At 43.6% G+C, this 16,158-nt stretch overlaps 1 protein-coding gene across 1 annotated transcript in view; it reads left to right on the top strand.

Annotated features, from left to right (window-relative positions):
* The window catches only part of RHBDL3 (rhomboid like 3), a 28,061-nt gene that overhangs the window by 8,881 nt on the left and 3,022 nt on the right, over window positions 1-16,158 (top strand). The window contains exons 2-5 of the mRNA XM_075043854.1: window positions 5,543-5,767; window positions 6,496-6,644; window positions 11,100-11,212; window positions 13,912-14,012. Of these exons, the coding sequence (XP_074899955.1) occupies window positions 5,543-5,767; window positions 6,496-6,644; window positions 11,100-11,212; window positions 13,912-14,012 (588 nt within the window). The remainder of the gene's footprint in view (window positions 1-5,542; window positions 5,768-6,495; window positions 6,645-11,099; window positions 11,213-13,911; window positions 14,013-16,158) is intronic.

Below are 16,158 nucleotides of genomic sequence, written 5' to 3'. Positions count from 1 at the left end.
GCAGTGTTCTTGCAATTAACCTTGAAATCTGAATGTGGTTTACCTTTTCTAATGGAAATGCCTGGCACATTTAATATGAGTCCAGACAAAACCTTGAGCAGGGAATACCCCTGCAATGGCCAGGATAATTTATTTGGTCTCTCCTGCCTCTAATTTTTCTTGAATCTCCAGAGCAAATCAGGATGTTGGTATTTGCTTTTTTTCCATTTGATACTGTTTGGGAAAGTGCTACCAGGTTGGCTTAGAGGATGTGAACATCTGTGACAGATGAACTTGATGCTGAGCTATGCATTTTGGGAGAAGCTGTCTTTACCCACATTAGCATTTTGTGGAAGTGCGGAGTGAGGGAAGGAAATAAATGTGAATCTTGAAAGCAAAATTGATTGAAGAGGCTGCATTTGTAAGTAAAGTGGGTTATAAAACTGGAGCTGACAGAGGCTTTTAAAAAGCTTGTGCTAACTTCTGATTTAGTGTTCTGTGTCTTGGAGGATCAGAGCTGGAGAGCTGAATGCATTGCCTGTCAGTGTTGTATGTGTTTAAAAATAGCCATAGACCAGCCTCAAAGATGCCAATGTGTAATGGGCAGAAATCCATGTTTTCCAAAAACTCCTGAATGAGGCTGAATAAAAACCATTAAAAGGGTACTGTGCCCCACACAAGCCATGAAACTGGAGATAGGGAAATGCTACATGACTTGGCTATTGATTATCTGAGGCAGCAACAATAGTAAAGATAGCCAAGAAACACAGAGAAGTTGTTCTGCTGGTGGGAATGGACAGTTTCCATTGCAAGTTGCAGATTATCTGAGACTAGTTCTAGATTGGCACGTGTGCTGAACAAAAGCAGGACTTTGTACTTTACCAAAGTCTGGCCACTGTCCCACGCTAGACGGTAAGGACTCTTATCCTAAATCTTGACATTTTCAATGTTGAAGACAGGTTCAGATCTAAATAGGGAAAAATTTTCTTTTCTGGCAGGTGTATCAAACGCATCCTTTGAGCAGAGCTGTAGCACTAAGCCTTGTTTTGTTTTGGTATGGTAATACCAAAGGGCAGAGGTGGCAGTGCATGGTTACCAGTCATGTCAGCTTGGCTGTTTTGCAAGGGAAATTTCTTTCTCTCTGCATAATAACTTTCTGCAGGCATGAAGGACTAAGGGAATGTGTTGTTCCCCACCGCTACCTTCACTCTTCACATACTGTTTGCTGTACCCATCTGCCTGCAGCTTTAATATCATGCTCATTAAAGAATTCCCAGATCAATTGCATGAAGAGAAGTGGGATGGGCTGCCCTGAGCTTCCGGAGCCCTAATAATGTGCAGGCCAACAATGGGCCCAGTGTTCTTTCAGCTGATGATTAAATACTTGGCTCATAAATACCAATATTATATAATTCCAAAATCACGTCAGCAAATTGTGACCATATGCGAGACTCTCTGGGAAGATCTGAGTCTTCCAAAGTCAGCCTGAGGAACAAAATAGGCTTCTCATCAACAGTTGATGAGAGCAGCAGTAGTGACTTAATCCTCTGTCTCTCCTTACGCCCATCACCTCCTAGCTTGAGATTAACAGTGTGATCCAAAGGCCTGTGGGGTTATCTGAGTAGGCCCAGAGCTGTTGTGTTTGCTTGAGCCTTGGCAGTCAGCTGTGCTGCCTCTTTGGAGATCATTTCCTCCTTGGTGTGATGGGCAATGATTGCAGCTGGGGACCAGCAGCATGTCTTCTTACTGAGAGGCCTAAATTTAACAGGTGCTCAGTTATCCACATCTTAGTGGATTTTAATTTTCTGGGTAAATTGAGATCTGGCCCCCACTGACACAGCACCTACTGTTGTTGGTGGATGCAGGGAGTATCTTGCTCCTTGCCAGTCACATTCCTTCTAATGAGTCTGCTGGTATATCATAATCTGGGAAGAATACACCTGGTGTTGGATATATCCATATATTCTGCAAGACTGCAGCAGTTCACGACCTGCTCCATTTAAACTGCAGGCAGTTTTCTTGTTGCCTCTTTGTTAAGAGCTGATGAATTTAAAAACCCAGTAGACCCTCTGTCCAGGGACAGGATTCTAGCCACCTAAGAAGTTGACTTCAAAGGTATTTTCTGTCCCTGAACACTTTGATCCCATGACCTTATATCTGAGTTAGCCTTATGTTTTTCTGTGCCTATCTCACAGTATCTGGGGAGGTCTACCAAAAATCAACTAAGAGGAAGAGGCTGTGCTTGCTACTTAAAAGTGCAGTTGATGTGATACATTCATACCTGTTGTTCAGAGAGGCTACCAACGGGCAATGCCTCATACTGTATAGAAATAATCTTGTTGTGTGTGTTGAGGCATACAAGGTCTTTCTCCAGCAGTCACGTGTGCTCCGCAGAGAACTATCAGCATTTCGCCCAAGGACTTCCCTTGCTCTTGTAATATCAACATTTACTGCTTTCCTATGATTACCAGTTTAAATAACTCTTGGCATTTTATCATCCAGATGTGGCCAGAAACAACCAATATGGAACACCTTGTAAAAATAACGGGGTGTGGGAACAGGTAGTTGAGAGAATAAAGCTACAACTGTCTTTCATCATTCCTTGGAGGAAATCATATTGTCATGAGCTTCCATTTTAGCTTCTATGTGGGGTGTGGAAAGTCCTGTGGTTTATTTTCCTCTTTTGGAGGAGGAAGGCAGAGCTTTCTGTTGAACAGAAGGGCTTGAAAGCAGTGCAGCCTAGTGATCAGAGAAGTTGTGCAACTTGGATTCTTCTAACTCTAGTGTATGGCCTTGGGCAAGTCACTTAGTGTTGTGAGGTCCAGCTTACCACCTCCCCATGAGAGCCAGAGGCTTTGTTCATGTGAGGTGTGACTTACACAGTGATCCTGCCATGTCCTGCTCTTAACAAAACTAAGAAGACCTTTCCATTCTGTTTTGGTTTTAGTATGTTGAGGAACACCTTCAGCAACATCATGCTGATGAATTGGCACTGCCCTGGCTGTTATTTGGGCTCTTTGGTCAGCATTAGCAGTAATGCAGAGCAGGACACTGGACTGATGAGGCTGTGGTGAATTCAGGTGATTGAACCGAGCAAGTCCCTGTTTGGCATGCTTAGCAATAACAGGCAGGTTCAGTGGTGCCTGCGTTAGGATCCTCTGCTGAACAAATGTAAAGAAATTTCTGTTACAAGCCTAGCACGGACATGAAGGTTGGCAGCCTTTGGAGTTTCCTGCCCATCTCTCTCACCAGGCTTTGCAGCAATGAGGTGGTCATCTGCTGAGGGTGGTCAGCACTTCCTGATGCTGCACTGCAATGATGATTTTCTTCGGTTAACTCTGGAAACGATTATATTTTCCACTGAAGAGCTGCAGCAGGGAAAAGCACTGACTGTTCTGTGGTAGGCAGGAAAATCACACATATCACTGTAATTAGAATAAGTATATCAGCAGCTTCAGTCAACTGTTCGGTATTTTTGTCTGTAGCAGGCAAATTTAGTTTCATTCTGAATTTATTCTTGTCCACAAGAGGAGCAAAGCCGGAGATAACAGAATGAACTCTGCAAGGGAGCATGCAAAGTATGTCTCCGACAGGCTTCTCTGAACTAACCTGGAGCAAAGCTTTCTTCTGTGAACACAGTGAGGTCATTAGGTGGCTAAAGGTACCTTTTGAAACAGAAGTACATCTGTCACCTACCAAAAAGCGTCTCACAAATGCTAAGGAAAGCCTTACACCTGGTGGATGTTTCTCTGTGAAAATATTGTCTTTCAATATGAGTGGGCTTTCTTAAGGCAACAGATCACCAACAATTTTTTTCCCCTGATCTTCCTTAGTTTTAGATAAGAGCTTTTGGATGATAGAATTGAGAAGACTGGAAGAAAGATTTTTGTGGACAGATTTTTTTTTCTTCTTTGCCTTTTCTGCTTCTTTTGCCAGAAGTGTTACAAGTGTTTTACGAATGAGCGAAGAAAAGAGAGAGCAAAGCAGAAATACCAAGAAAGGAGACAGAGTTTTTTGGGTAAACCTTTTTCTCACTAAAACAACTCAAAAAGAACAACAACGAATTTTTCCCCAGTTTTAAAAAGCTTGAAATAGATCAATTGCCTGTTAATTTTGCTCATGTTGGAGAATTTCTGTGTTGGAGGGACAGGCTGCAAACAGAAGGCTAAGGAGGGATGGGCAGCTACTGGGAGAGTAGGTTGCAGTGCCATCACCTCAGATGGCCCCTTTGCCTTCCTCCAGTGATTAACAGGAGGTGGCTCCCTGCAGTGATTACTGTGTTTTAAGCAGCTTGGTCCAGCTTGGAACAATTACCCAGCTGCCTGGGCACTGAGAGCACAAGCTCTGGGCTTTGCTGTCTTTGGGATATTAGCTGAAACCAGTGTGATCTAAGACAACTGGAAGCCAATGCTGCTGAATGTCATCTCTTACTTGGTTCTCGGAGACTGAAGATGCTGGTGGTTTCTGAGATCAGTTAGCAGTTCTTTCAGAAGAAGGAACAGGCTGTCACATTTTCTTTGTTGCCTTTTATGTAAAAGGTCCCCTTACAGTGGTCTTTATGCATAGTTAGCCTTCCTACCAAAGATTCAGCCAGTACAGACAGTGACTCTAATGCAGCAGGTTGGTTTGACATCAGGGCTAATTAGCAATTATCCAAATCTTGGAGCAAGGTCTTTCAGATCTGGTTGTTTTGAGGGTGGGTTTTGGGGGTTTGTTTTCTACCCCTCCGCCTTCCCCCCAAGCAGGCTAGGCATAAAATTCCATCTGCCTAATTTGCAAATACAATTGCTTTAATTATGCATCTAAATTGGGAAAACGTATGCTCAAAAAGATAGACAGCTAATTCTATGCATGTAAGGTGATAATGCATATACAAATTAGCTGTATTCTCCAAAGCCTGCACCATCTCAAAACCTGTCCCCTCTGAAAATAACTGTTTTAAAAGAAGAAATCCTTTCCTCTTGCAAGTTTACAGCAATAAGACAGCCTGTACAGCAGTTTAGTTTGTTGTTTTGTTGCTGTTGCTCATGCAGTTTTGTTTTACACAAAGAGATAATTTTCTTTGCCCAGAGCTAATTCCTGCCAATTCCAAGGACCAGAACACAAGGGTTAGATGCTGTGAGTGTACCTGCTGCTACATCCAAGAAATTTTCTGCCCCCAGAGATGGCAAGTGCAGGGAAGTGTGATGGAGCAGGGGAAGCTGAGAGAAAGAGGACACAGGAATGTGGATAGTGATAACTGGTGGTGAAGGCAGTAGATGGAAGGCTGGAGAATGGGCCAGAGAGCTCAGCCAGGTGCATCAGCAGCCTCTGCTCTGCCTTGCCAGTGTTCTGCCCTCACCTCATTTATTGGCATTGTAAGAGCAGACCCTGGTACTGGTTTTCCTTGCACCCCATGTAGGCCACCCTGTGATCATCCTGAGACTTGGTTCCTAAAGCTCCAGCCTGGTGGTGTTCTCCTGCCTGCCTGGATCTGGTGCTGACAAACTGGCACTAATCTCCCCGGATGGTTGTGCCAGACCTTGCTTTGTCTTCATGGTTTCTTCCTTTTCTTTTTACCCAGATGAGCAACAAAAGGTCGAATAGTTTCCGCCAAGCCATCCTTCAGGGGAACAGGAGGCTGTGCAGCAAGGCACTGCTGGAGGAAACGGGGCTGAGCCTTTCACAGAGGCTGATCCGGCATGTTGCATATGAAACCCTGCCACGAGAGATAGACCGCAAGTGGTACTATGACAGCTATACCTGCTGCCCTCCACCCTGGTTCATGATTACCATCACTATTGTAGAGGCAAGTACCTTAATGCCCTCTCTCTGGGAACCCACCCCACACTGCCAAAGGCTTTGCTGGGACGTGAACAAGGGCTAGAGTGGGACTCCTTTAGACCCAGACAAGGACAAGCACGAAGCTGATTGATAGCCATTTTGGCTTACCTGTCTGTGTGTGTGTGTAAGTGGAGACTGTGATCCTATCTGTCTCCAAGCGTGGTTATTAGTCATTGAAATAATTTGTATATGAAACTACAGAATTTGGGAAACTGTAGCAAAACTTTTTGAGGAGTGAAAATCTGGACAGTTCTAGGGAAACTGGTAATTCAAATAATGGAATTAGAAGAAAAATTCCCTACAGTTATCTCTGTTCTGTGAATGCAGAGAAAAAGGAGGGAAGAGAAACTGGGTTAAATATTCTGACCTGCTCATCTGTTGCCCAAATGAGATCTTTGCACAGTTGCTGAGTAATGCGCTCAAATAAGCACAGAGAAGGATATAATATGGCACTGATCAGTAGGGTGCTGAGTTCCTCTGACTCAGTGGCTGGTGTGTTACAGAAAGACACATATGGAGTTATACCAATGCGTTGCAGGTTCCTTAAAAGAGGGAACTTTCACGCTTTGTGAAGCTCTCAAATGGGAGAAAATTTATTGTACGTTTGACTTTTTTCTCCATGATTTTGAGCTACAAATTGCTTTTCAGTGAGAGAAGGCATTTGCTAACCAAGGAATCTCCCTGCTCTTCTAGGTTGCCTTTTTTCTTTACAACGGAGTGGTATTAGACAGATTTGTGCTGCAAGTCAGCCATCCCTTATACCTGAAGAACGCATTACTTTACCATCCTCAGCTCCGTGCTCAGGCTTGGAGGTACCTAACCTACATATTCATGCATGCAGGGTGAGTACTTAGAAACCGCAGAGATTCTCCACAGTTCAGGTTTCCCAGAGAGAGGGAGGAGGTGGAAGTGACAGAATCAGCTCAGAAATAAATTTTAAAAAATCAATTCTAAATTGCATATAAAAGTCTGAAGCTGTTGTGGAGTGTTGGGCAATGAGGGGCAAACCTTCGCAGCTCTCTGAAGGGAGGAGGCAACATAAGGAACTTAACAGATGCTGCTCTTCTCCCCAGTGTTGGGACCGCACCTTCCTCTTATTGCACACTTTCCAGTGTGTGCTTCCTAAAACTCACCAGATCGAAGCCCAGTGTCCCTCTAGAGGAGCCGTGCAAGTATTTAAAAACTACATGGTGTATTCTTGCTAGACTTCCTAGCTGAGGTTGGAAAAGTCAATTAAATTCCCTGTGCCTATGGTATGTCATCACTTAGTAGCATTGTCCCTTCTGTAGGGACTGAGATAATGCCTAGAAGCCTGAGTCAAGACTGAACTCCCATTTTGTACACACTGTACAAACACCAGTGTTCCTGAAGAGCTGACAATCTCAACTGGCCAGATGGACAGAGAATGGTCCATCTAACACAAAATGCAAAATGAAGGTGCACAGTAAAATGAATCCTCCTTCATTCCATGGGAGGTATGTAGCAGACTTGGGAAGAGAATACAAGCTGTGGGGATTCTAACTCTGTGCTTCTCAACTGTGCTAGTCCTCCCAAGATTAAAAGAGACTTAATTGTATGATGTTTGTGATGCCATGGTGATGAGTGTCACAGGAAAGTTCATCCCTGTACAAAACACTCTACCCCCTCTGAGTAGTTTCTCAGATCATTATCTTCACACATTCCTGGCAGATAATTGCAATTTTCTTTAATTCTGTCATTGAAAAATCACAGCAACGGGCTTTTTAGCAGTAGTTTATAGTTTGAAACTGGATAAAGACCCTTTGTTCTTAAATAGAAAGCCTATATTCCCATCAGTCAGTGTTCTCCTATGAAAGGCCAGAAAGATCAAGCTGATCTTTTCCTTTTTCTATGTCTCTGATGGAAGACATGCTGATGTCTCTTCTCTGCCATGGAATAACTGCCTTGGTGTGTAATTGCCCTTGAGCACAAGATTTGCCCCAGATCTCTGGATAAAAATCATAGGACAGAACAAACTCTACCCAAGGGGACAGTAGGAAAAAATTTATAGATGAAACTTCTTAATATGGCAACATCTGTACTCTGCATCCTTAATCCCTCCAAAAAGTCCATTGTATATAGGTTTCAGTCTGCAAGTGGAGACTATTGGGCTTAGACGTGAGGCTGGTGATGTAAAATGAGAATTGGAAATTTCCATCACTGAGGACATGGGGAAAACTGGGCTTGTAAAATCAAGTTTTACAACTTTTAACTTAGCTAATTTGTATCTGGCTTTTCTTCTGGTGGTGGCAATGTTCTACTATATCACATATGTAACTGCAGGTTGCTTTGGGATACATTTGAAGAGAAGCACCTGCACAAGGACAATTTTTGCAGCATTCAGATGTCTTCCTCTATTACCTGTGGCATGCTTTCCTACCTTGTGCAAGGTCACCCTTCCCTGTAGCAGGCAGTGCCCTGGCGTTCTTCACACTTACTGGCTGAAAAATAGCTTAGGTTTTTTTCACATCTGTGGCTGGCTCAGAGGTGAACAGTGGGGAAGGTGGTGTGCAGGAGACTCATTGTTTTTGTGATGGATTTCAAGTTCTTTAGCTATGTAGCCTTCAAAACAATGGAGAGTCCTGCTGGAACAATAAACCCCATGATTTATCTGCAGTATCTGGAGTTAGGCTAAATGTTCATTTATTGCTAACCGGTGTGTTAAGCTCCTTTCATATCAGGAGAACAGATAAATCTTGGAAAGGTAATAACGTTTGTTAGTGGAAGCCCATCATTCTCCTCTCATTTTCAAATGAGAGGCTAACACAATGCCATGGGGTCTATTGTTATCCTGCTTCCAGCTGAGACTTTAAAATGTTAATGTGGACTGCTCCTTAATTTAGTGCACTCGGTTTGTTTTTTTGAAGAGCAAGTGACAGCCAGAAGATGTCCGAGAAGACAGCAGTTGCTAAGGCTTGGCTGGCTGTGCCTCTAGAAAGATGCCAAAAATGCACGGGTTGTGTGTTGGTCCTGATGGAGGGAGCTTTGTCAAGGGCTGAAAAGGCAGGCAAAGTTGTAAATTCTGCCCTTCTGCTTTCATGGAAAGCAGACGTTGATTATCTGGGGCCCACGCATTTGTAACACTGCCATAACTAATGACTTGCATTGATGCTCAGTCCCATTTGTTTGGTCCCAGAGAAGGAGAAAGTCTTTAATAAATCAATGAAATTGTCATTTCAAGAATGACGCATTCAGCACTGGCAAAGGGTAATTATATTTTATGGGTGCTTATTGACTGTGGAGCCTTCAAAGCTGCTAGCATGATGGGGAGGAGAAGTGAATGGGATTGCTCCTGGAAAGTCTTTTAAGAACAGCTGTGAATCAGAGCAGTCACTTTAGAGTCTAGGATAAACTTTGCCGAGCTCTAACAAAAGCTTCCTTTGAAAAATAAGACCCAGTGCTTTGTGTGAAAATGTCAGGTGCCAGCTCATGACGTTGACTCTGTGCCAGCCAAAGCTTCTTTCCTCCCCTCTGTAAAAGGGCACTTGGATGCTTTGACTCTTCTGTGATCTCAGTTTGACCTTTGCTGGTTGTTCCTAATGTAGTTCCTAACTTCTGTGAACATGCAGGATCAGAATGAATGCCAGAATATGTCTATGCCCAGTGGCTTCAAAAGTCTTGAGCAAGGTAATAAAAAAACTCAGTTACATGCAGCCGTTTCCCATGATGACAAATTGCAGTGCTGAATGTTTTGTGCAGAAGAGAAATTTATCCTTGGAGAGAAATTCAGTGGAAACAAACCTATTAAGATATCTGGAAAGGACTGTTTCCGGCAGTATAATTTGTAGCAGTTTTTTCCAGTCCAACTTTAAATTCTCATTTATGAGACTGTTCTGTCATTACTGCATCTCACCATCAGCGGTTTTTGCTGATGTATATGGCAGATTGCTATGGTAACATGAAGAAAGACCAAAACAGTGAAAATGCACATAACTTAAACCAAAGATTGCTAGTGGCTGTCTGTGAGCAATCCTTTTCTTGTATAAAACAGGATGTAGATTTCCAATGCATTAGCTACTTTGCACTCTTTCCCCCCAAAGATGTTAGCCTTCTGCGTTAAGGGTACCACTGTGTCATTTAGGTCCACCTGCTTTGTAAGCAGACTCAGGCACTCTTCATACAGAAAACAGTATACCCCTGGGTCCAGCAGGATGTGGCCATTCAGCAAGGTTGCAGCCCTGTGAGCCCAGGGTAAATCTCAGACACTAGCACAGTGTTGAGAAGGACCCTGTTCAGGGGCCTGGTGCTGTTGTTACCACACTGAAAGATCCTGCAGATGGCAAAGGCAAGGGTAAATATTTGTCCAGAGCTTTGAAAAGTAGCAAGACAGTTTTGTTAAGCACTATTGATTAAAGCAACAAAGAACTTGCTTTGAAACTATTGATTCAGCACAGGAGAAAACTGCTGCACCGGAGTCTTTACCAAATACGCCCATGTTAGCTGTCACACTCTGCCTCTAGGCTGCAAGTGGTCCTGCACGATGTGCACAGTGGGGTTTTCTACAAGACTAGTCTAAGCCCAGCTTTTCCCATTGTGTTCAGCAGGAGTTTTGCTATTGACTGTAATGGGAACAAGGGTAGGTGAACAGGGAGCTCATACACTTTGACTCTCACTGGGCACCTAACCACAGATAAAAATGCCCTCTGCTTCCCATTCTGACCATGATCACACTGAAGCAGGCACAGCAGAAAAGGGTGAGGGTCAGATAACACTAACAGTAAAGCGGCATTATGTGTTACAAGGAAACAGCAACTGTCTTAGCACTGCTTGGCTTACCTTGCTCTTGACTTAATATCTGCTCCCCATCATGGCAGTGTAATATGTGCAGGGAAAGGCTGTATCATTAGGAGGGGAGAAGAGAGAAGCAGGTCAAATTTCTGGCTTCTGTTCCAGGCTCTGCTGCCATCTTGCTGCTTTTTTGGACAAGTCATTTAACTTCTTCAAACAAACAAGACAAAACAAAAAAAAAAAAAAGAAAAAAACCAAACAAAACAAAAATAAAAAGAAAAAAAAACCTCACTAAGAATCAAACATGCTGTGAGGTCTTTGGCTGAAAGGACCTGGGTGGATGTGAAAAAGATAATGAGCAGCGAGGAGGGAAGAAGCATCGTAGCTCCCAGTCTGATTTTTTCAGGAACCATTGTTTTTCCCAGTGTTACAATCTACTTTCATGAAGCAGGTGCTATTTGATTTCCTTTCCAAGATATCTCTGTCTCAAGTGTAGAGAAGGGACACAAAGACTTAGAAAAGAGGACAACTGTTGTTTCTCCTTGCCGCAGGATAGAACACCTTGGACTCAATGTTGTCCTTCAGCTCTTGGTTGGGATTCCCCTGGAAATGGTGCATGGAGCTGCGAGGATCAGTTTTGTGTACGTTGCTGGAGTTGTGGCAGGTAGGTGACACCTCTGGATGCCCCAGATGGAGAAGCATCTGAAAATGGTCTGTGCTGACTTTTGTATAGTAGAAATGTTTTGTGACATTTGGATGTAGGAGAAGAGCAGTCACTGATCTTCTGTGCGTTGAAATTATTCTGGAGGGTAGAAGTGAGAAATATGCTACAACTTGACGTCTGTTTCTAACTAGCCATAGGCTCTGTGTTTAGGAGACCTGCTAGAAAAAGCACCAACAACCTGTTACTTTAAAATAGCCTTGCTTTAGATGGTCTTCCTGAATGTGGCAGTCATGCTGTTCCTTTCCTCATGTCCCATAGAGGCTTAGAAGAAAGGTGGCATCACAGGCATCCCTGCGTGAAGAGTCTTTTTGTTTTTTTCCAGGTCCTGTGCCAGTTCTTCCTCCATTTGTCCTGTGCTGTCTGCTTTCTATAGCCTGAGTAAGCAAGAAGTATTTGGTTGTAGGTTGTGAGCAGTGCACAGGAATCTGGAAATTCATTTCATCATGAAGCCATGGAGTTTAATTGATTTTTAGTTTGTGCTGTATTGCTTTTATTTATGTTTGGCTTTCCAGCAGTTCGGAGGTGATGGAAGTTAGCTGACAATAGATCAACATCTAATTAAAACGGGGGAAAGTGTGAGAACAACCAAGGGCTTCACAGTGGAACTCAGACAGCGGTTGACTGCCTTAGTTCAAGATTTATGGGGATTTTTTTTTTTCCAGCTACATAATTTTATTTTTTCCATAATGAACAGATAAAGCCTTTGTAAAGTGGGCTGCATTGGGTAGCAATAAATCCTACATTCCAGTAGAGAGACTGTGGAAAGCATAATTGGACTAGGACACAGGACTAGGCATGGTACAAACACCACGATATTTAATGAGGAGGAAGGAGTTTGCAGACCAGCTCCACTGTCCCTTGCCTGTTATTTCAATAAGCACTAAAGTGGTCCCCAATCTGCAACTTTCCCAACATAAGCTTTTCTACATAGATCCATCTACCAAACCCTGGGGCTTCGTTTATATATGTGTAAATACATATCGTGCATCTGTGCCAGGTAGGTGAAGCAAGTGATCATTGAATCTGCTGCAATTGAGCCCAGTTGAGCATTGCGAGTTGCCATCTGCCTCTCAGATTCCTGTGGCCATGGCCTTGCTGGCAGGGTCTGCAGGGCCAGAGGCAGGTTTTACTTGGGCATTGGGCTGGGCTGAATGCCCAGAGTTCCAGAGGCTTGTAGCCAGTGCCTGAGTGAGGCTCAATAGCCCACCTAGCATTATTGGTTTATTTCTGCTACACAGATGATCCCACTTTTTTTTCTCAGACAAGCTGCCACATCCTTGTAGACTTGCTTTTCACACCTTATGACATATAAATTGTGGAAGAAAGTGCCAAATGGAAAGGGAAAACTTCCCTTCTTAGTGTGGGATGGAACTACAAATGTGACTGGACAGTCTGACACAGAAAAGCATCCCATGATACCCCTTCCCGTTTGAGATGTTAGCCAATTATTAAACATGCTTTATTCTTTGCCATGTGCCAGGAGAGAGAGAAAGAGGCATTCTTATGCTGAGGATCTGGTAATAGAAAGATAACATAGCTCCTAAAAGGGAATAAACAGTAAAATATAGACATGGGCCACAATGGCCACTCCCTACTTCTATGGGTTTTTTTTCATTTGTCTGGCTTTACGAAGAAGACTTGTTGAGGCTGAGATCAAGAGGCTCAGTGCAGTGTCTGAGGACTTAACTGCAAGTTCTCATTACTCCTTTCTTAACTTCTCATTAACTTTTTCCTTAATGCCAGTGTTTAAAAGCTGAGAAGTCTCAGGGCCATACAGCGAAGGACAGAGCTATAAGCAGAGTTGCCTGCTGGAACCTCAGCACTTTCTTGACCCAGAATCAGCTGAGCAATTAGCAAAAAAGTTTGTTAGATTCTGTACTACCGAGGACTCTCTCAAGATTTGCCATTGTGTCTTTTTCCCATTCCTGCTCATCACAAAGATCTTCATTATCTCTGCCTTGTGAGGCCAAGTCTGCCTTTGTCTCTCTGTCTCTTAAATTACTCTTAAAGTTTGCAATGAAAGGAGATTTGAGCAGATCCAAGCCTCCAATTGAGATAAGGAGATGCAGTGTCTATGTTTGAATGTATTGTTATTAGTGGTGCCTTTATGTGATTGACCTGTCATTTTGCTCGCTTGTGTTTACTGCCTCCATCCAGGTTATTTTTAGCTAGTTTTACTCTGACGTTTTATAAGTAACAGGCTGTGCTTTGATCAGAGGCCTGTGCTAAGTTACAAGTCCTCAGTTCCTTCTCACTGTGCAAATATTTGTCTTGCCAGTATGGGAGCAACTTCTATTTTATCTTCAGGTGAGGAACAAGACACAGACATTTGTCTGTCTCCTGCTTCCTTGTTATTTTAATCAGGGTGTAAGTGCCTTTTTGCAGGTTTGAAGGTACGTTGCTGCCTTGTTTGGCTTCTTTTAAAGTAGGTGCAGAAGAATCAACCAGTCACTGTCTTGGTAGTTCTACAGGACTGAGTTAGCTTCCCAAGTCAATTATTCCCCGCACCCCCTTCTCTTTGTCAGTTTATTACTGACCTGCAGCAATTAGCACAAAACAGGCAGTAGCAGGGATGTAGGTTAGGAGAGAGTGTGTTTATTTGGCTGGCAATTGTCACAAACCCTTGTTCTTTCTCCCAGGGTCCCTGGCAGTGTCAGTAGCTGATATGACTGCACCTGTGGTGGGCTCCTCTGGAGGCGTGTATGCTCTTGTCTCAGCTCACTTGGCCAATATAGTCATGGTGAGTATCAGAATGACCGTCTAACCTCTTTGGAAGTGAGCCAGGTTTGGTGGCCCAATGGGATCAGAAATAGGGCCTGACCCAGCTGTTGGTCAGTCAGAGCTTGCCCCAGTTAAGAGTCTTGTCTCAGTAGTATGGTCCTGGAGTGGAAATATTACACTGCAGCTGGTGGCTTGGTACCCTGATGACTGGCAGCTTGCCAGGAGAAGCCAAAGATGCTGGTAATCCAAGACTTATCAGCGTACTCCAGGCTATCAGCTCTCCTTGCAAGGGCTGACAAATATTTGGAAAAGGAGCTGTCTGGCTCTGCAGAAGTTGCAGACCTGTTTCTGTCTGCATGTGCCATGTAATGTTAGTGGGTTCCTAAGGAAATTTAGTATTTAGTGGATTTGTGTGCAGAATATCCCTGATCTCCTTTTGTAAAACCCAGACTGAAGCTGAACCCTGGGCATACTAGTGATGCATCTTTTTGCTGTTTCACCTAATGAAATGCTTTACAAAGGTCAGTAAGTACCAGCATCGTCATTCCTCTAAGACCTGGAAACAGGAGCTCATCCAAGTTCCTCAGCTAGGTGGTGGCAAAGCTCAGCATATCTGCCTGTGTGACTCCTAAGCTGACCACTGGGCAGAATGGCTTTGCTGAGAAAGGATTCGTGTGTGGTGGTACAGCGTTGCAAGTCTGTCCTGTACCAGCAATGTCAGACCAGAATAACCATAAAAATGATGGTAATGTGTCCTCCCCTGGCTCTGAGTGGGAAGATAATGTGGGTTGGCTGCAGTAGAGACAGAAGGTCTGTTATATGGGTGCTGGAAAACATGTGCGTGTGTGGTGGTACTTGTGTCAAGCCTAAAAGAAAACCTTGTATTTAATGCTTGTGTGCAGCGAAGTCCACAGGCTCCAGCTGCAGCCCACAACAGTGCTGCTCCAGGTGGCCTTTGTAGCAGCTGGGAGCAGGGAAAGGGAGTGATTTCCTGAGCAGAATAGGTCTCCTTTGCTGTCTTCAAGTTTTTTGGAGCATGAATGAGCTGGGGGCTGTTGTCCAAATTAGGACAGTTGAGTGGCTGGCAGAGAGATAGGGAGTGGAGGAGAGCGGCTACCCCTATACCACAAGGTTTCTACTGGGGAAATGCCTCCTTATATACAGTTATTTTCAGTATGATTTGTGTTCCCTGCCACTGGGCCAGCAGAAGCAGGAGGGACTTTCTTCTGTCTCACAGGGTGGTAATGCAGACTCAGGGTTTTTTCACACTGAGATTCAGAGGGGGTCATTTGAGGAAATTTTGGGTTGCTTTAGAGGAAGAGGCTCTGCCAGAGGTGTGTGGAGAGTCTTCACCAGTTACCTTCCCAGACTTCTTAGAACATTGCAAAGTGGCCTGTCATTTCGCTACTCATTGGCCTCCTCCAAATCTATTTAGCAATTGCTACCTTAGCATCTACATTTCTCCATTATCTGCTGCCTCTCTTCTTGTCTGAAATTACTTTTACTGCCTTTCCCATTCTGGTGGAGTTTTTTTGCTTTTCTTGCCCCCTCTTCTGTGTCTCTGCTCACTTAGTATCTAGATATGATGCTCCCGCATGCTGAAAGATATGTTGGGCATTTGTTGGTAAAACACAGTCTTGGACAGGTGCTTTGAGCATGCTGGGAAGAGGAGGGACCGTTGCAGGGAGGTTCTCTTGAATCTTCTGTTCCCTTGTGCCTCCTGGTAACCAAAGGAAATGAAAACATTCCTGCTTGTAAAAATAAATATTCTTGGAATTAAATACATAAAATAACCAATGGGGGAAGCAATAAAGCATGTCACCCTAAGGAAAAGAGTAAGGGGAGGAATTCAAAACAGCTACATGGAAATGAAAACTGAAGGAAGCAGCACAGTATTAATCAGCATGAGTTCAGAGCCTTCTGACTGGGTTAGGTGTCTCTGTGGAGAGACAAAATGAGTTACTTATTTTGTAGAGATTGCATTTTTGCAGTCACAGAAGTGATTTACAGACAGATTGCAAATAAAACTTGAATATATATGTATTGCAGAATATTTCTTCAGCAGGCTGAAAAGTCACTGAGTGCCATGAAACTTAGGCTGAAGAGTTTAAAAACTTTTTTTTTATTCCTTCAGTGTGATGAACAGGGAGTTTTTCACAAGAAAC

The sequence above is a fragment of the Buteo buteo genome, chromosome 13 (genome assembly GCF_964188355.1).
Source record: "Buteo buteo chromosome 13, bButBut1.hap1.1, whole genome shotgun sequence".
Lineage (NCBI taxonomy): Eukaryota > Metazoa > Chordata > Aves > Accipitriformes > Accipitridae > Buteo > Buteo buteo.
The sequence above is the reverse complement of the archived record's forward strand: the minus strand, read 5'-3'. Positions and strand labels throughout refer to the sequence as shown.